The sequence below is a fragment of the Accipiter gentilis genome, chromosome 21, assembly GCF_929443795.1.
Source record: "Accipiter gentilis chromosome 21, bAccGen1.1, whole genome shotgun sequence".
Lineage (NCBI taxonomy): Eukaryota > Metazoa > Chordata > Aves > Accipitriformes > Accipitridae > Astur > Astur gentilis.
The window spans coordinates 9,063,105-9,084,167 of NC_064900.1; the positions used below are offsets into that span (position 1 = coordinate 9,063,105).

Here is a 21,063-nt window from a genome sequence, read left to right on the forward strand (position 1 = left end):
CCTTTTCATTGCATTTAAGGAAAGAGATTACTCACATGGCTTGCTGATAACTAACTTTCCTAGTTGGGTTTCAATCTTTTCTACATAATCCACAGACAACCAAAGGAAAATGATCATTGTTGAAGAACAGCCACCATCACTTCTCCACAAGCCAAACCTTCTCAGATCCAGAGTATCCACTGTCAGCTTAATATTCTTATTAAGAGCCACTGGAGAAAACAGAATTTAAAATAACCATATCTTTCACAGCCATGGTTAATTATAAAGTCATACATGTTACAGTAATTACATGCTAAGACATAAATATGATCCCCGTGTATTAAAACAGTACTTGTAGATTTCAAATGTGTTGAGAATTTAGTATTTAAATCAGTTATATTGAACTATGTAAAACAAAGTTACCAAATTGTAACACCAAAAGCTACACATCTAAATGCAAGATTCTTCATGGAAAAAATTGTATTTTTGCTCACAATACGTACAGTTAATACCTACAAATATAGAAGAAAATATTGCAAATCATGAACTTCTATTTTCTTTTAGTCAATCCAATTCATAACTGCTCACAAACCTTCTACAAGATATAGAAACCATACATCATCTTTGGAAAATGGACTGAATGCAAATCTACAGTTATAGTCCTCTTAGCTTTAGTCAGCTCATGCATTTTTGTTTAATAAACCTAAGGGTCTAAAACCTTAATCTGAAAAGATTAATGTTTCACCTCAACAACAGGTGTAGTCAGACTTACTATAGTTCAACACTTCATATATGCAGGAATGGAGGAAGCAAGGCCATTAAAACTGCAAGCTCTCCTTAAAATTTTAAGAAGCTGCTAAGTTATTAATGCTTACACTGTAGACACCGAGACTTTTATTTATTAAAAAAATGAAATTTAAAAAATTATTTAATGTCTTTGTGAAAGCAAATAAGATTATAAATTATTCACAATATAAATATATACTGACTATTTTAATGCAATACTTTAAACATATAGTTAAGAGAAGGCTGAAGAAAAAACTCTCTTACCTTGAAATGGGATCGTAATGTACTTGGTTGTAAACTGAAATAAGATTTAAAAAAAAACGAATTAGTTTGTTTTTTAAAAATTGATTAAAACAAAGTAAGAATTCTTAATTATCTGCACATCTTTATTTGCTTATAGCCAAATAAACTGAAAATAATATCATAATCATTTAGGTTGGAGAAGACCCTTAAGATCATTGAGTCCAACAATTAACCTAACACCACCAAGTCCAATATGCCTAGTTTGAGACTTAATATTGGCTATTCACCTAAAACAACACTCCTAAATACGTACTGCAGAACCTAAATGACAGCAAAGTGACTTCCAGGGGTGCTAAGCACTGAGAAACAAGCAGAAGTTGCAGAGCTGCCTACAGGCTTCTTAAAAAGAAAAGAAAAAGAAAAAAAAAAAAAAGAACAATTGGGACAAAAGGAGCTTAAGGACATCATGATAAAGACTGTCAGCTGCACTATTTGAATTAAGGACACTATATAAATGGTCCAACACTGGGCTGTTACTTTGCTATTTACATTAACCTTTGAATTAAAGGCCTTCAAAGTTTCCACTTACTTGCTGCTATAGCTATATAAAAAATGCTCTGCTGTCACTTTGACAGAAGGTTGTCATACACACTGAGAGAAAAGGTTTCTCTTACATTACGACAGTAAGCACAAAGAACAAAGTTGGTTTTTTCCAAGGAAAATTTTCACTTTCCACCTAAAAGCATTAATTCTAAAAATATTTCAACTCATCCCTCAAATGATTTTGGCATATTAATTTAGAAAATTTCCATTAAATGTTTTCATTACTGCATGAGAACTGCTGCACAAAACTGCTGTTTTGTGAAAAGCTGAAATTATTTTTACAATCCAAGATTTCAAAATGTCTTACTGCAAGCAAAAAAAGATATACATGTTCAAATGTTTCTTTTTCAGTTTCAATATATAGAATGAGCCTCATTCAAAGACCTCTTGAAACTCCTGCAGCTGGTACTCCATTTGAAGTACACCTTCACTTACATTTCCACACCCTGTAAGTAGCATGTTGCCTATGCGCTAATGCTTTTAGCAAAAGCTACAAAACAAGCAATTTTCTGTTTAAAATGCAAGATTGGCGCATAGTATATATCTGAACTCTTATCTAGTGATTACTATTACTATGAATTACTTCAATATCTGTACTATTTCTGAGAAAAGTAATTGGTGTTTATTTGAAGTAACATTGCTGTTATTTTCCATTAGAATTCATTAAAATCTTCCTCAGTATGATTTCTGTTCCAGTACAGCATTTATACAGAACCTTTACCTCTGAAAACTGGGGCCACAGAAAATCCCAGTTAGGTTTTCTACTGACAGCAATCCAAACACACAAGATAATGGACTATACACTCCACCATTTAGCCAAAGCAATCTGATGCAACCATAATCAAAACTCAGGGCTTCCACATTAAGCACCACTAGCTTTGCTTAACTAGAATTTTAATTTTTACATACTTTTAAAATATCACCATAATAGAACTACTTACCCTAGCAGGACCTGTTGACAGCCATTTAAATTTCCCAATGTATAGACTATCAAATTCAACATCCAATGCTGGGTTCATCTGTTTTCTAGGTGTGCTTCCAGAAGGTAAGCTGATAGGACATTTATCTTCAATCGACTCTGTTAAAAACTGGGAGGGAAAAAAAAGTATATTTACTATAGGGCTTTAAATGAGATACTTCCCTCCTGTAACCTTAGGAATTTTCTCTTCATGTTTGTAAGAATTTACTCCCCAAACCAACTTCCATATAAAAACTCCATATTAAAAGGCTATAAATGTTATTACAATCATTACTGGCAATGTCCTTAAGGGCCTAACAGTATCTTGCTCCACCTCTGAAGATCCTTGAACTTCTCCATGCACTGAATTACAACAGAAGACTGGATGACAAGGAGAAACTACTGATTTGAACTACAATCAATAAAAAACATTGTGTGGAAAAAAAAAAAAACTTTTCACAGACATATCTTCATCATGTCTACCTCTAGCTCCGGTTACTATTTGATCCTTCCTGTTTTGTAATATTAAACATTTCCAAATGTTTATTTTCAAAATGTGAAATACATTGTTATGTTGCAAAAATACTCAAGCTTCAGAGCCAGAGATCTTCTCTGAAGACTGTCCAGAATTCTATCTGTGAAATCAATTACTTCAGCTACTGCTTGCTGCTGGGACTGATCACATCTGCTCTAAGCATTTCACTTTTGTCCTAACATGCAAGAAAAAATAAACATCGGAGAAATAAATCAAAGGGTTGGCATAACAGTACATAGGCCAAATACTGGACTACCTGCTCTGTGTGACTTTCCATCTTGTCTTCCAATTGCTTTGCTGAAAAACAGAAGTCAGACTGTTGGTCTGTTTCTTTATTCTCAGTGATATTATCCTGCAGCAGCTCTGTGCATTTTGGTTCAGAAGATCCATCTTCATCATCACTGGAAAGGACAACTAAAGAGGAAAAAAGAAGTATACATATACTACAAGACACAGACTTGAGAATATTTCATTCATTGTGGATTTCAGATAAGCAAAGAATTCTCTCTTGCAGTATGTAGTATCAAAGTACATTGCCCAAACCAGTCAAGGTCTGCGTGCATCAAAGTGCATGCAACAGGTACTGCTTTGTATCTTTATTAACACTTTTTACCCAAGATTCTCAAAATTATTTGACTATTAAAAGAAATAGGCCACAACACAGCTGCTTCAAAGAAGAAAGAACATTTCTTCTCAGTTTAAGCATCATTAAAACGTACAAGCTTGATTTTCCATAGCCACAAAATCAGCTGCAAAATAAGGCCTGGAATTTGAAAATCCTGCTGTCTATCCTGTTTCTCAAGTACAAGACCCTTTACACTCCAGTAGAGGACACTGGCACTAGGAACTGTTCTCTAACCTGCACAATGCATTACAAACAACATGATCTCTGTCTTCAATATTTTGTTCCATATGTTTCAATTAGTCAGTCATGCATGAGTTCTCCTAGTACCTAAGCCTACCAATAGTAATCGTCAGCAGCGCAGATACAGTACATACTTGGGTCAATTGAAACACGTTGCCGATTACCCCTGCAGATTCTGTTCCGCAGCTTGCTCAGGTACTGTGACGTGTCCATCTTTAATTTCCTGATGGTACTAACTCGTGGTGAAATCACTTCCTCACTGGTGGCAGAAAGCTGTTTCTCTGACAAATTTCTGGGAGGACACTCTGAGCCAGGTTCCTCTGTGCAGCTGGGAGCAGGCCTTAAGTGATTGTGGGTAGAAGTGTCTGTAAAGTCTCTCTCTAATGGCTGGGGAATACAATCCAGCACCAGAACTGTATTAGATCTGTGACCTTGTGCATCCTCACAGGGTGTTCTGCGGCCCTGAGACCGAGTTGAACTCGGTCTTTGCTCCTTCTAGAAAACAGGAATCAGAGACAGGATATAAGTTTATTTCTTGACATTTCTATGATGGTTCAGATCAGTGATCACTGAGACTTAGCTATGTGATAGACAAAATAATTATATCTTAATGCAACTGCATTTAGAGCTCAAGTTAGGGTGATTACTCCCTCCTTGTAATCCAAAGGTTATTACACAAAGGCATGAAGGACAATCTTTTAAAAGTCTACTATGACCCCCATTCAAACTAAACAAGAAATGATTTCTGATTTTTTAGCAGCTGTCTCACTGTCTGACACTGAAAGACCAAGCACCAGTGACGTTCACTACTTTGCAAATGGGTGGCTGGGTCAACTGCATGAACAGGACTTGGCAATTACCTATTCCTGTGGGGTTTTAATCAGGTTACAGAGGTGCCTTTACTGTATTCAAATGTTTGAATATATATCACAGGTTGTACTTGACTGACTGATTCCCTCAGTCTTTTTTCTTTTATTTTCCCCCTAAGTCTTAATGACAGATAAGAATTAAACTTTAGGGAATAGTACAATAAGACTGAGGAGGAGGGAGAAGGATGACATCTGCAAGATTTCAATAACCCCCAGGTATACTTTATATTTTTTGTATCAAAGTCCCTAATTAGTTCTATACCATTTGTGAAAGAAGCTCCACTTAAGTAACTAGATGCCTTATTTCCAAAGTTGTTACACTCCATTCTCCCGCCTGAAGGAAACACTGTCATTCACCTCTCACAACCTTTCTGCCACAACAAGAGTATTCTGATGTTGTGGACAGAAGTACGTATACTCACTCTTCTTGATGCACCACCACTGAACTACTTTCCCCCAACAGGTACAACCGTATCCCTAGATACCCTAATTATTAGTATAATTCATTTATTTTGGATGTTGCTACTGCTGCTATTGAAGTATGCGTGCATGTGTGTACACAAACACATACATTAAAATTAAGTGCAACTTACAGACAGTAGAAGTGATTTTTCTGGAATGTGTACATTACAGTCATCAGAAATATGGCCACTAGATCTTCTTTTCCTTTTCTCAGAATCAAAAGAGCCAGATTCCTTCTGACTAAGAGTGGTACTGTTCACATATCTGCTCCTCTTTTCCAGTTCGTCATAGTTCTTGTTTTCTGTTTCAGAAGAAAAAAAGTTATTTAACAGGTTATCCTCAAAAAATTTTGTATTTCTTCATATCTGTCTTAAGTAAAATGCATGGAAGCAGCTACTTTCCATGATAGTTCTTTCCTTTCTAATTGTGTGTGGCTGCCAAAATATATTCCCTAAAATAATTAAGGAAAGATTATTATTGCACAACTAATTAATATAAGAGTAAAACCAAATTCATAGTTCCCTTCCAAGTAAGAATTAGCATTCCATACTCCACAGTCTTTCTTTTACCTTCTGCTGCACGCAATATTCTCCATTCCTTTTGTAATCTGCAAATACCAGTATTAAAAAGATACTATGCTCTCCCTGCTGACTCAGCATAGAGCTCATCATTCAGCAGTAAATATGAACACTGTCATATAGCATAAACATTTTAGCAGGGTTCACAAACCATTTGAGCATTCTTGATGTATTACATTCTTGAGTATAAAAGACTTCTTACAAAATCAAAATCACAATGGTGCAGTGAGGCTTCCCTCAGTTTCCCTTTTCTTCCACAGGTCTCATTCACCATTGCTTTATTCCTATTTAAAAACAGCGATTTGATATATTTTACCATATCTGTAAAAGACTGCATTTTGAGGAAACACATACACTGCGTGCCTGTTTTGTTTCTATGCTCTCCTCATAATACTAAACTAAAAAAAGAAAATTTCCCAACACTCTCCAAAATTCATATTTAAATGCCAGATTATTGCTCACTACAAACCTTTCTTCTGCAGTTCCTGTCTTCTAAAAGTGAAGGCATTATTTTTTTCTGGTTCCTTGGAAGCCTTGGTCAATTTACACTGATCATCTGTCTTTCTCAGGCAATGCTCAGACCTGTAAAGAATATTAACTATGACTTATCTTTGATTTTGAAAGAATACTGAATAAAAATCCCAACAGAAACAAGGGTTGGTTAGATCACAAACTTCTGTCTCTCTCGTAAGCATGTGGAGCTTGGCAAATGAAACACAAACTAATTCAGTCCCTGTCATGGAAATACACAGATACTCTAACATTATTAAGAAATTGATGCTTCTAAAAGGTACAAAGTATGAAAATCTGACATGCTTCACATCAGACACTAAAATATTATTTTGCTGTAAAGCGTGACTGCAACAAGAACACGTAACAAGAAGAAAAAGAGAGAACAGTTAGTTGAGTGTATCCTTGCCTTTGTCATGAATGCAGTGGGAATGAGGCAACTTAGTATATTTTTAAATAAGATTTAGAACTGCTAATAGAAACCACTGAGTAAGTTCCTGCAATGCGAAAAGATTTTAAATAGAAATTCCTGCTCAAAAGGGCCTGAAACAGTAACTTTGAAGGGGGGTGGTGCGGGACAGGACATGAATGACGAAGAAACAGAAACGGATTAGAGTATGAGAAACTACAGGTGTTCAGTTGAGTTTGTAGTTTCATTCTCAAAAGAAGGACAAATAAGAAAGTAATCAGTTTGGGGTTTTTTTTAATTAGCTTTTTTATAAATAAGAGAATGTATTCAGGAGGTACTGACAGACTGAACAGTATGACATCCTCACATTTGAGGTCTGATCTTGTAAACATACTCTCAATTTCTCTGGAGGCTAGTTACAGCTGACAAAAGTCTACATAAGTGTATTTTGGTTTCTAGTGTATGCATTAGGATAACATTTAGTTATATGTTCATGTGATATTTTCTCACATGAACTTAATTATATTCAGTATGCAAGACTTCTGAAAATTTATCAAGGGTTACAAGATAAAAGAAACTAACCTTAATGACCTCTGCTTCATCTCCTGTCAGAGTTGGAAAATAAAAAAGAAAATAAAAAAGATTTCATAGATAAAGCAATTTAAAGCTGCTCTGGAAAATCTGTTCCATTCCTCCTTTCATCAACTCACTTAAACTAAAGGGATTTTCTGTTCATTGCTTTATAATGTGCCTAACTCAGAACGTTGCAGTCTCCGATTTGCAAAGAGCTAAGCAATCATCACAATGACTGCAATCACCAACAGCTGAGCCCGGACTCATAAAGAACACCACCAACCATGGGAAAGAACATTCTTGACATCTTTAACTACATGGCCAAAACGGTTGGACACTTTCTGAAGATGCCTATTCTTTAGTGCTGTATCTGTAGGTGAAAGTATCATTGCTCTTTGGGAATACTGTAAAGACAAATAAAGACTTCCAGAGTGCTCCGATACTACAGCGATGAACAGTATATAAGCACCGTGAAGAAATTACTGATTATCTTTCCATTCAAAAAGAATCACGAATTGAACCATATACAGAAAAAGTGTTCGGTAAGCACTGTTATTCATTCTGTATATTGAATGGCACAGAGTCTTCCACAGGTCAGGCACCTTTAGTTCTGGAATAACCTCACTACAGAAGACTTGATTTTGGAACCCACATCTCTCTCTCAACTTAAATATTTGTATGCATAACAGCTATATAGATTTGACTGCCTTAAAAGACCATACAAAACCATTAAGTGTTTTTTAGCATTTGTTTTACACCAACATCACAATTCAGGCCTTTCAACAGTAGGAAATATTTCAATAGGAATGTTTCAGCTAATAGACTTCCCTAAACGTATTTACTCTATACACAAATTCTGCACATTTTATTTTCACTTCTAATCTGCTGATAACTCAGTTTAAAATGCACCACTTAACAGATATTTGCATAACCTAAAAAGCTATGGCAGTATATACTGAAGTGTTCTCGACAGCCATGAGAAAAAAGTAGGAAACACTTTAAAACCCTAAGTTTCTTTACATTTAAAACCTACCTCAAATTCATTAGTTATACTGATAGGTCAATGGTGACTTAAACAAATGCATTTCACACTGAGTTGCAGTGAACAAGCAATGCAAAATCCACCAATTCTGTAGGAATACTCGCAGCAAGTTTTAGCTGATAGAGAAAGGTTAACTGATTACCACCCTCTTCTGATCATGAACAATTCTTTGACTTAATCTGAAATTTCTATAGTACAAAACTGGCAAAATTTTCAGTAAAACAGAGCGTGCATTCTAGCTACCCTAACATACAAAAGAATCTCTATATGGCCATGTGCATATATATGCATAACCATTATAAGAGGGGAGCTTTTCCTCTCCTCTGAAAGAAGAGACCCCAGAAAAATCAGTGCCACATGTATCTTATGCACAAACCTTAGTTATAGAGAAGTGACCGGGATGAAATCACGTCTCTGTTGAAATAATTCCTAAATTCTCCATTTCCCATGTGATATCTATTACAACTTGCACTAATGTGCTGGTCACTGGGGAAGGGTGGTAAATCCTCCTAATGTTGGTTCCTGCTAATAACAAGCCTTTTATTTAATTCACCAGAAAAAGCATATCACAGGAATGAAATATTAATCCTTCAAACAATGAACCACTCCAAATCTAAAGCGAGTACACCAACTACTAAAAAAACTGACTAGTTTTGTGCTTGACATAAAACTCAACAGCTGCCCTCCAGATACGAGCTTGAAAAAACATGCAAGATGTTTCCTCATATTTAGAGAGTTACATACAAGAGTTCGTGTCTTCCTTTCTATGAACCCACTACCTCTCATCATCCAAAACAAGTGAAAAAATCACATACTAAAAATTATAGATATTAAAGATTTTGTAGTAAACACCCCCCAACAATCCAAACAAACTCCCCACACTTTAGTCAGCCTAAAGTTATATAAAACTGTTTATTAGCAACAAATGTAATACTTCCAAAATGAGACAGTCTAACTATTCTAAATCCCTCATTTAAATTGCAGCTTTGTCAGATTAATTTCAGCAGCAATGGGGATCCTAACGGAAAAGGAGAAAGGAATTCTTACTAATTTAGGTTCTCTAAGATGTTCATGTATCAGAATGAGGAATATGACTTTCTTTTCTCAAGAATTTTTAACATTGCTTTAACCTGGGAACTATTGATTATTCCTGCCCTCACAAATCATTTTTCTCTTCCTTCCTCTTTCTATTTTCTTCCCCCAAATTTCTTGCTATTTGTTCCTGTGGGTACTTTGCTGTTGAGCAAAGAGGTGGCCATAAAAGACAAGAGGAAGTAGCTACCCTGAATTCAACTGCCAACTTAGACCAAAACAAACATTATATAATTCTAATATCTGATTTCTGCTAGTCTTATATGTTAAGCGTTATTGTGATGCTCAGTCAGCCTAAACATAGGAAGAAAAAACGAAAAGGAGATGTTAAGCAATGAGAGGACACACACAGAGCCCTTGAACAATGGCACTCTATTGGGATTGAGACCACTGGTGGATGAGTGTGAAAAGAAATGAACCATCACAGAGAGGAATTTGGAGAAGTTTTGCAAAAGAAGTTACTTGAAATCATGCTAGAACACATTAACAGCAACAAGAAAGGAAGATTTTGGTTCTGGACACAAAACCAAATTAAATGCGTTTGAATTACTTGGCCATCTTCACAAATCAAAACACTGATCTATTGCAAATGGAAATTCCTTCTATGAAAGAAAAGTAGCCTATTAACATCAGGTAGAGCAAATCAGAATAAATGCAATGGTAAAACAGCTCATTGGAGTAGCATGTTAGTTTGCACTCAGGAAATTGATCTTCTGCTTCAAGACAAGACTATAACAAAAATTGTTTCAGGGAAATTCTTTTCCATTGTGAAGTTATGTAATTTCAGGAATACTGGCAAAATCAGCAGTGAGTAACATACCTTTCAGACAGAAAAGAACTTTCATGAGGAGAACTTAATATTTGACATGTCTGTAGGCTGGCAATAGATGATGAGGGTAGTTGACCCGATTGTAATTTGTCAGCATCAGATAAATTTGCATCAATTATTACGTGGGTGTCTATGTATTTTCTTCCAATTTTCGTCCTCAGGACATTCGTCAAGATAACTTTGGGTTGCCTGCCATATATATAACAGTAAATCATAAATACTGCACTGAAATCTAGAGAGAGAAACTTCTTGTTAAATTAATGTATCTTACAGGCTTGATAATCAAACATCATTACTTTCGGTCTGTTAAGAGACAAAACAAAATCCCACTAAGGAACTTAAAATCCCAGGTAAACAGATAAACATAAAAAAGCAACAAGAGACCAGGGTAAGAAACACTAGCCATATAATTTCACCTTAGCCAGATAAAATTCACACTGCGTCACCTCTAACACATCATCTAAGTACTGTATAAAAACTGATAAATGCTTATCTCTAAATAGCTTTCATGCATTATCTGTACACATTTCTCAGAACTATGACCCCTTAAGCCAGTTTTCCTATTTTCATGAGTAGTCTGAAACAGTAATAGTGAAAATACACCTTGATACATTCTCTGAGAAAAGAGGGCATTTAAATGCAAGTGTATTCTTTTCACAAGAATAAAAAAGCAAATAACCTTGATTTTCCTGTGAACAAGAAGCCTCCAGTAAAACAGACTGAATTTTCTCAAGCACTTAGTCAACAGGTAGAAAAGTAGCACATACACAAAAAGGTAGCATTAGATTTTGTTCCCCTTCTCCCCTTCCAGGTGGCACTCTACAGAATAACAATAGCATTCTACAGAATTACAATAGCAAGGCTTAGAAAAACATCCGCAAGTGTTAGAAGAGACAAGCATCAAAAATAAGCTAACCACAAATATCAATATGCAACTGCCCACTTGAGCACACGTGTAGGAGCAGCAAAACTTATTTTATACAATGCCACTGCAGCCAACTTTTTGTATAGCCCTTGATTGCCCCGCTTAGTTTCTCAAACTGTGGTTTAAATTCTACCACTTCTATTGCCATTTATTTTGGATTAGGACGTAATGCCATGGCCTTTTTTGAATCTGTTATGAAGAACATTGTCTTTCAGGCATCAACTGCATAATTCTCCTGTTGTCTGAATTCATCCACAAAGCACGCTCCAGCACAGACTGCGTGATGTCTGGGGAGCACTCGGATCTCTTGCACTGAGATGTAAATTTGCTTTTAATCAGGAGACTACATTACAGACAAGACATTGCAGAGGCACACGGGTGATAAGCAATGAGGATATAATTGAGAGGAAAAGTCTAATATAGAAGAACACTGTAGTCTGAATGTAACCTCCAGTGAAGGAAGTCCCTAAACTGTTTACCATCAGAAACTCAAGAGAGAAAACTCAGTGAAAAAAGTAGTCACTCTAGCCATACTTTTCCCTGGGTATCTGCAATTGACTGCCGCTTGGGGGGGAGATACTGGACTTAATATGGATTTCTTCTGACCCCTTAAGCCAGTTTTCCTATTTTCATGAGTAGTCTGAAACAGTAACAGTGAAAATACACCTTGATACATTCTCTGAGAAAAGAGGGCAGTTAAATGCAAGTGCATTCTTTTCACAAGAATAAAAAAACCCAAACATTTTGAGAGTCCAATGGCTGAATCAGAATTAATTGGTCTTGTCAGTACAGAACCATCTAGAAGCCATCTGATCAGAAAACCCACTAGAGCGTGCCTGGCACCACCTCTCTCAGTGATTACCAAAAGGAACCAGGTACAAGGGAATTCAGTAAAGTCAGATGACATGAGAATATAGTTCATGAACAAGACAGCTGTAGTACAACAAAGAATTTTCTCATGAAAAAACAACTGCAAGGAAAATTATTTTGCTTAGTGACACAAGGCAAAGACAACCTACCTTTTAGACAGAAAAAGGCTTTGGAGAGTAGGGTTTAAAATTTGCCATATCTTTAGGCTGGCAGCAGATGACGAGGGTGGTTGATCTGACTGCAGCTTGCCAGCATCAGAAAAATTAGCACCAGTTTTAGGTTGCGCCTGTGTGTATTTTCTTCCTATTTTCGTCCTCAGGACATTCGTCAAGATAACTTTGGGTTGCCTGCCATACATATAACAATAAATTAATAATAGGGTGCTGGGAACTTATTAAGTCACATGAATTCAACAAAGCTTTTCTGTGAGTTTACTGTCTCTGCATCATACCTTGTATCTTCAGTAGAATTAAGTTCAGTTCCCTGACAATTTCAAAAAGAACTGCTTTGTGAGAAGAGGAAACAAACACTTCTCTTGATCAGGACAGCCTTTCAAGGTTTCTTCTTCTGGCATCAATGACTAACACCTCCGTATGTGATTCTGAAGAGGTAAACTTTCAGTGCAAAAGCATGGAAACCTTTTTATTGCAAAACGTTGAAAGTGGTGTCATTACAGCCTTACAAACTATTCTGAAAGTGTACACATGAGCATTTGCAGGATACAAAAACCAGCACTCCTATTATGGCATCTTATTTTAGAACCATGAATATTACTGGTTCCCATATCACAAATTAGATTGATCTTGCGGGGTGTATGTGTGTGCAGAAATCAAGAAGCTAGTACAGTCTCCATTTTAAAGCTCCAACTGATTTCTATTCAATTTCACTAAAGAAATTACATAAAATTATGAATTAAAAAGGTAGTAAAAACTCCCTATTGAAGTTCTTCAAACAAGTATCTATACTTTGCTGATTCCGCTAGATTGGTACTGAAGTCTCCACATAAAGAATTAATTCTGTAGCATGACCAGTAATTTGGACAGTTTCCTTATAAGCTGGTATTATATATCATAGATGATTCGTCAGGATTGACTTTATTCTCAAACAGATCAGAATTGGACTTGTTTCCCCAGGGCTGGTCCTAAGAGGACACAAGTTCAGGCTCATTTGTTGGTTTTAAAAAAAATCACTGAGACAAGAATTGCTTTTCCTATTGCATGTCTTGCATAACCAACCAAATCGTTCACATTGTAGAGCAAGAATCCTTCTTTTATAGCTACAGAAAACCTTTTACTACTCGCATAGCTGTTACACGCATGCTACAGTGACATTTCTTAAGCAAATGGCTGCTGTTCCTCAGTGGATTGACAACTGTGCAAGCAACTTTTAGGAAGTTATAGTTGTCCCACTGACATGCTGCACTTGACTTAACAGCATGGTTACATGGTGCCTAGTGGTAAATAAATAAAGGTATGGCATGAAAACTGCTGAAGAACAGATATGCTTGAACCTAAAAAAAAAATCTGGAACTGCCATGCTAGTGAAACACCTTAAACTTGGGGAAAACATTTCACATAATCCTTTTACTTTGCTCTTGCAGTAGCTGCTACATGTTGAGATTTCTTTTCCCTAGTTACTTACTATGTTGACAAGACACATCACCCCTTGTTAAACTTCAAAAGACAGTAAGGTTCCTGTGCACAGCTTGGAGAACCTGTATATAAACTATGAATGCTGGTCAATCTTATGAGATCTCTGCATCACTGAATCCCATGTGTATACAATGAGCTGCTTTCCCTTGGAGGTCTGCTATGCATTTCCTAGACCAGTGTTCTCCAAACTTTTTTTTGAAAGTTATTTCAAGCATATACCTAACATTTAATTATAATTTATACAGATGTACTAAGGTGCTAATATTACATACATTATAAAACACACAAATAGAAATTTTAAAAAAGGATGCAATAAGTGTTGAAAGAAACATTTATTTATTAATTGTACAAAAAAATGCTTGCTTCCTGCACCCCAACGGATTGTCTTGCACACACACCACACCTGGGAGACCACTACCTAAACAATGGACAACAAACCTAAATGGCTCCCATTCAAAGGTAAGTAACTTACGGTCAAGTGAAGGCAGTTTCCTCCACTCTCTGGGTTTATCTTAGAACTTTCCCAAAGAAAACCTAAGTGGTAAAGAGCTAAAGCTGTGTCTCAAAAAAAAAAAAACACAACAAAAAAAACCCAAAACAAAACCCCAAGAAACCACTACCAACCCCACTCTGATGCCAAGAATCTGGACAGAGGAGAAGGAGTGTTATGTAAGGGATTGGTCCCAATTAGCTGTTGGAAAAACAATCCAGAGTTTCTGAAGTGAGAGATTGACTCTATAAAGACAATGAGAAGTCCTATGTACAATGACAGTCTCATTAGAAGACTGACCTAAACTGCAGGAGTCCTCCAGAATGTTTTAGGCAGAGTCGGGAAAAGGCAGGTATATATTTCTTCTTTTCCCTAGACCTGTATATACTTGTATGATTACTAAAGCAAAGAACTGCTATTTTTAGGAACCTATTATGTCTGAGCATGTGCTTTGAATACTGTAGGCCTAAAAAAGGTTTGTGCTACACTCCAAGGATCCAGGGACTGGAGTTTCATCTAAAGATATGCTTTAACTGCTGAAAACCTTAGACAGTAAATACAGGTCATGAGGGACAATTTACTAACAGTAATGTCTTACATGGTGGAGCCCAACTGTAGCAGCCTGGTGAGCATAGACCAAGCCTGCAAAGTGTTCTCGATTTAGCATAGGAAGCAAGAGACTTATTTTCTACAGAAGTTACCACTATGTCAGAAGTTCTAGCTTTTTTCTGAGCTTCCCAAGTGTTCAGAGTTGATACATAAACCATAGTTTAATACAACCAGAAGAGCTTACAGTAACCAGACTTATACATCATTTATTCTTTGTCCAACTGCAAGCTATATTAGAAATAAGGAATATATAAGCAATATCTAAGGAAATAAAGAATATATACCTTTAAGAAATGTGATAAAAATTCAATAGCCTGAACTTGCAAGGTAATTAGTCCAGTGTGAACATACATGGTCACAGAATCTTTATTTTAATTGTATGATCAAGACTTGTAAAGATAACAGAAAAGATTCCAACCTTTTGGGTCTTTAACAATACCATCATGACAGAGAAAGCCCACAGCAGGAGGTAAAGGAATCAGAAGCATAATTTCCACTGAAACTGGATTTCACTACCTATAGTTTGTTGGCCACCTTGGAAACTCAGGTCTGACATCCTTTGCTCACACTCACAATCAGGCTAGACCTTGAGAGGCTCCAGGCCCCTCCATAGTTTGGTTTACTAATTGTTACTCGGTACAGAATTTGCGGTGTTTCCCACTCCCTTGATTTAAATGGAGTTTATACATTTTAAGTAAGTATCTTTGCAAAAATGATCTTACAATTTAAAGCACGTGCACACCTGTGCAACTAGCTTTGCACTGGAAATCTGTGCAGAGGAGAGGAACCTTCAACAAACGAGGAAGAAAACAGTAAACATTTGGCTGTTCTTAAAGATGTCAGTGCCAGCCTAAGGCATCACTTCTTTTGCGGCACCAGTTTTTGACTGAAGACCTTGATAGGACAACTGGTTATGGCCTGATCTTCACAGATGTACAGTGGCATCAGAGCTTTCAGTGGCTTGCCGTTCTAAAGCAAGAATGGCATCTGGCAGCATTTCTTGAAAAATCATGTCATTAAGAACCAGGCGTAAAATAGATTCAGGAAAAATATCTACACTTAAGCCAGCCTGTATCTCTGTAAACAATGGTTGGGACACAGATCCTTAAATTACCTGTTAAACTCTCCACAGAATAAAGCGAGCAAGTCATGCAAAAGACATCTCAAAAGATAAAAATTAGTGTCAAGCAGAAAAAAAAGCAAGCAAAGTATACATTAAAAGCAAGTCCCACTAGCAGACCCAGCAAGTAACCTGCACAACAGTAAGACTGGAGGCATCTTGGTGAAGGAAAACCAAAGGTGGTTATTTTTGTTTCCAAAGGAAGCACCTACCATACTCTCTCTTATCCACCTCCATAAAACAGAAAAAAATATATAAGCAAAGGTAATGAAAATGTACTTACGCATGTAAGGATGGAACAGACAAAAAAAATAATTATGAAAAATGCTGTTAGCTGTTCCTGGCAAGTCTCATATCACTTTTCACAGGCAAAAAAAAGGATTATCCTACCTTACAAAGTGCAGAACCAAAAGCTATTAATTGTTTGTACTCCTTTGGGAAAACTGTTTGACCTCTATTTCACCCAATAAGCAGAGCTGCTAGATCCAGTCCTTTCTCAAGGATCATATTTGTGCACACACCAGTGTTGTAACCACTGGCTTCAGTTTGTTCAAATCTGTATTAGAAAGTGATCAAAATGAGACCTGGAGGCTACTGGCTCCTTTTGAAGTAAATTATTATTAATTGTCTACACCACCATCTTCATACCTGCATTCTTCTACTAGTAAACCCAAGTTTTGGGAAACAAATATTTTGACAGCGGGCTGCCACGTACCACGTGAGGGTCACCCTGTCAGGTCCTATAAAAGCTGAACATCTGTCCTGGATTTACAAGATAAAGCCACTTATAGACTTTATGTGTATTCAGTTATCTGACCTTCTGCAGCAAGCGCACAGCTCAGGTCTTTGGCTTTTCAGAGCCCAAAAGAATAACAAGATGCACTATCATTAATGTGAAACTCTGATTACCATGTTCACTGACTATACCCTGTTGAGAAGAAAGCCTCTGTCTGTCCTCCTCCTACTTTAAGGCCATGACCTTTCACCGACTGATTAGAAGTCCATATTTTAACAGCAAACATGAACATCCCTACTAACCTCCTTGCTTTGCTAGACCAGGAAGTTATTACTGCCCACATGTGCTTGTTAGGGCAAGGGGAACCAGAATGTAAATGATTGCCACAAAAACCTGACTGCTATGGGGTCAGTACTTGATTCAGCCACGACATGCATTTCAATTACCGTTTAAAATACTGAGCTGAAAGAATCACACACATCTTATTTAAGTACACCTCCCACCCTCCCCCTAAAGAAAATTTGACGGACCAAGATTGGAAGCGTGAATTTCAGAACAGTGTTCTGGTTTTTTTTCTTTTTTTTTGTTTGTTTTTATTTCCCCCTGTTTCCCTCTTGGGAGAATGCAGGAGTAATACAACTGAAGTAGGTGGATGCCTCTAAACTCTATCTCCAGGTGGTGATAGCTACCTTGAAATAGTGTTATCCACTTCCTCAACAACAAAGAAGTTTCATAAGTGGGATACAAAACATTAATTGGCCAATTACATAAGTACCACAGCTAACTTTCTGCAATGACACTAATAAATTGAACTATTCATATTTCATGACAGTTCTAATCTGTTCTGTGACACAATTGTGAGAACATGTAAGAGACCTCCAGCATATGATAAGGTCTAGGGAACTAACCTGCCCTGAGAGCCCTGTCTGGCATCACGAACAAATCGCCTGACAGTGACCTTTCACAAGGCCATGAGCAGAGGTGTTCATGCGAGAGCAGCTGTGGTTGCTGCTTCCAGCCCCCCCAGTCTCACATCACAGCAGGACTGACAGAAGCAATCAACTACCAAATTTTGTAATCCAGAACTTCAGTTAAAAACACAAGTGAAAGTGGGTTTGTGCTAATACATCCACTTTGTACTTTCCGACTAAAACTAAGTGGCAATAACAATGCTTAAGCAACACTTTCAATGAAGCATGCCTCTCTAAGTATTTGCAATTAGCTCCTATCAACAAAAAGACTGTTTTTAAAACATCAGGAGCTAACAGGAATTTGTCACTAAGACTTATTTCATGCTTTTCAACTGAAATTAAAAATTCCTCATTGGGAAGAAGGAACAGAGAAACTTTTGCATTAGAAAGATTCTCAACATGTCACTTCACTCTTTCCTCTTCCGCGTTTTGTCAGGTCTCAGACTTTTACTCAACAAACACCACCTCTTTAGAACCCGTGTGCTCTTTCTACTTATTATGCAACGAGGTCAGTGTGTTAATTTTGACTTACTGAGAAACTGGGTACCCAAATGAAATACTTGGAACAAGCTTTATTGCAGAGAGTATATTAAGTTTATTTTATGCAAAATCTCCAGCTAGTCTCTAGACACGCATCTTTTTGAGGAAGTGAAAAAAGCACAGGTTTAATATCTGGATATTTGCTGTCTCTTTACAGTCTAAATCATTTCTCACAAATGTGCTGGTAAGAATTTTGGTAAAAATGATGGAATACCTACAAATGCTACTTGAAAGTATCTCACCTATCAAAATTAACATGTGTAACAGAAAATTAACATATGTAACAGATCCAAAGGTAGCTTTAAAAAGCTCCTCAACTTTGAAAGGTCAGTTCAAAGTTTACTGAAAGACCTATAGAGATTGATATCCAATATCAACCATTTCACAGCATAATTAAAACTCAGGAAACACAAATTAACATAGCTTTTAAATTCTGCTAGGTCGACCCTGTGAGACAGTCCCTCAGTTGAAGTTACTGAGAGAAGCATTTTGAGGTAACTACTTGTAAACTGACAGCTATGCCTCTGAGGAGGTAAGAAAAATAAATTCAGAATCTTTTACAAGTTCACCTCTTCTCTGCAACAGTTTGAAGCATTCTGAATATAAAGACCAGGTTAAATGATGACTATTCATAGGTCACAAAAACACTGAATTCAGCAGTGTCACAATCACCTGTTGTCATTAAGCATTTTCATAATCCACACAGTTTGGTTTTAACAGCCTCTCCTGACAAGAAATCACTATGGTCAAGTTAAGTTCTAGTCAGAAAATGAGGCAGAGAATGCATATTTTTATTTATGGAGGTATGAATAATTTGTGGAATAAAATTGCTTCATTAAGATAAATATAATTAATTTCATCATGAAGTCATTGTGCTTCCTAGCTGCTGTTGATGAATCTAATTCTACATGTTCATTTCCATTTGTCAACTACAGCACTTAACAGCTTCAAAGTTTTCTTGGATAAACAATTATCTAGCTGACAGCTTCACCGAAGATGATTTTAAATAGTTTGCCATATCTCAAAGAAATGAAGATCCTTGCTTTTGGCAACACAGCATAAAGAAGGGGCACATCAGCAGTCTTATTTACTCAGGTGTATTGACTAACATAGAGGTGAAAAACCTCTAGTTTTTTACTGCCTTCCCCTACTAATCATCATATTGCTTGATTGGGGTTTTTTTAAGAGTAGATAAAGCCAGGTTAATGACTGCGGACTACAGAGCAAAAAGTGACAAGCAAAAGATAATCTGGGAAACTTCCTAAATATTTAAAATTTCTAGGGCTCAAATGACAATTTACACTTAGAGTAATGAACACCTTTCAGGAGTCCAAGCAGGTCAACAAGCAGTAATTCTTCTAGTAAGTATCACACTCCCATTCTGATGTCTAAGTCTTGTATTGTGGTGAAGCAAAGAAAAAGTTACAGTTGCCATTAAATCACCAAAACATGATTCTCTGAAGGTGGGCTACCTAACAGCTTGAAAACCATCTCTGCGCAACACAAATAGTTATCTAGAGACCAGAGATACCCATCCTCAAGAAAGATCATGAAACTCTGACTATACAGAGAAGAACTAATTTTGAGATGACTTCTTACCCAATTGATTCTTCATCATTAGAGCTGTGTCTGTCACAGTCCTTTTGCCTTTTTCCTTTTGTGGAAGGCTCTCTGTTGTTGGCACTTAATTTCCACTGAAATAAAACAAACAAAATGGGCAGGTTCCCACAGACATATATATGTCATAATAGATATTACACTAGAAAAAGGGAACAATGCCAGGTGTTTAAACAATGCAACTGATCAAACAAAGCAGAGCCACAAAGAGTATACACAACAATTTTGCAAAGAATGAATTTGGTTGATTTAAAGCACCCACATAGCACCTGATCTGGAATGGAACATTTTTGTCCTAAAAATATTTGACAATACAGGACAATTCAATTATTTCCCTATTTAAAGGGGGACTATCCCAAACAGGGACTTAAATATTAGGCCTGTTTTACATAATCACAAATACACGATAACCTCTACTTTCTTTAATCCCATGCATTTAACCAAATTATATTCCAGTCAAGACAGAAAATTCTGAGAAGGAAGAGGAATTTGAAGGTTTGGTACTCAGGTGACAAAGCCCACAACAGCAAGACTTCATTTTTTCCAAATTCTCTTACCTTACCAGAATGCACTTGCATTTTCAAATTAAATAAATGAAGCCCCACAAAAACATATAGTTATTTCTGCAATTCCAAAAACCCACCTCCCTCTGCCATTACCTCCTCCTAGTCACTCCTCACTTTTTTTAATGTAAAAGATAATAAACCAAACAGATGTTTTGAAATTATGCCAGTCAGGCTGAAAGCAGACAAACTTATTTTCATTTCTGTTTAAGTGTGGGGTGAAGGCATCTGAAAAATTCGTGCCTGAGCATATTTTACATACTTTAGTGAAGTCTGAAAGGTGCATCCCAAATCAATCTTTTCCCTACCATAGGACTCTGACTCTGTAATGGAAAATACCCTCATTATTAAAACAGTTGGCAGCAAGAAATTGCCTTGAAAGTGCCCTTCCCTCCTCCTGCCTTCCAACATCATCCAGTTCACCTCATAGCACTGGTCTTCAAGTACATCAGAGACCTATACACCCAAATCACTGAAAGCTGCACAGAATTTCTCAAACAATGTGGAGCAAACTCTGGCAACACTAAATACAACCTGGGCAGACCTCTGTACAGATAAAACAGTAATATTTATTTTAATTATGATACATCGTGAGCAATCTTTTCTTTTAAGGTAGAATATAAAGACTAGTCAGTGT

The 21,063-nt window shown here is 36.7% G+C and overlaps 1 protein-coding gene across 10 annotated transcripts in view; it reads right to left on the minus strand.

The window, feature by feature from the left end:
• Positions 1-21,063, minus strand: part of SENP7 (SUMO specific peptidase 7) — a 51,821-nt gene that overhangs the window by 25,219 nt on the left and 5,539 nt on the right. For 7 of the 10 annotated variants that reach the window (XM_049824581.1, XM_049824583.1, XM_049824575.1 and 4 more), the window contains 10 exons: positions 19,846-19,940; positions 12,278-12,475; positions 10,325-10,522; positions 6,348-6,460; positions 5,432-5,601; positions 4,104-4,464; positions 3,358-3,518; positions 2,553-2,699; positions 1,030-1,063; positions 36-209 (listed from right to left, as the gene is read on the minus strand). In XM_049824581.1, coding sequence (XP_049680538.1) covers positions 36-209; positions 1,030-1,063; positions 2,553-2,699; positions 3,358-3,518; positions 4,104-4,464; positions 5,432-5,601; positions 6,348-6,460; positions 10,325-10,522; positions 12,278-12,475; positions 19,846-19,940 — 1,651 coding nt within the window. Of the gene's footprint in view, positions 1-35; positions 210-1,029; positions 1,064-2,552; positions 2,700-3,357; positions 3,519-4,103; positions 4,465-5,431; positions 5,602-6,347; positions 6,461-10,324; positions 10,523-12,277; positions 12,476-19,845; positions 19,941-20,688; positions 20,758-21,063 lie in introns of those variants that run through there. The other 3 variants (XM_049824584.1, XM_049824577.1, XM_049824585.1) reach the window with 3 other exon arrangements.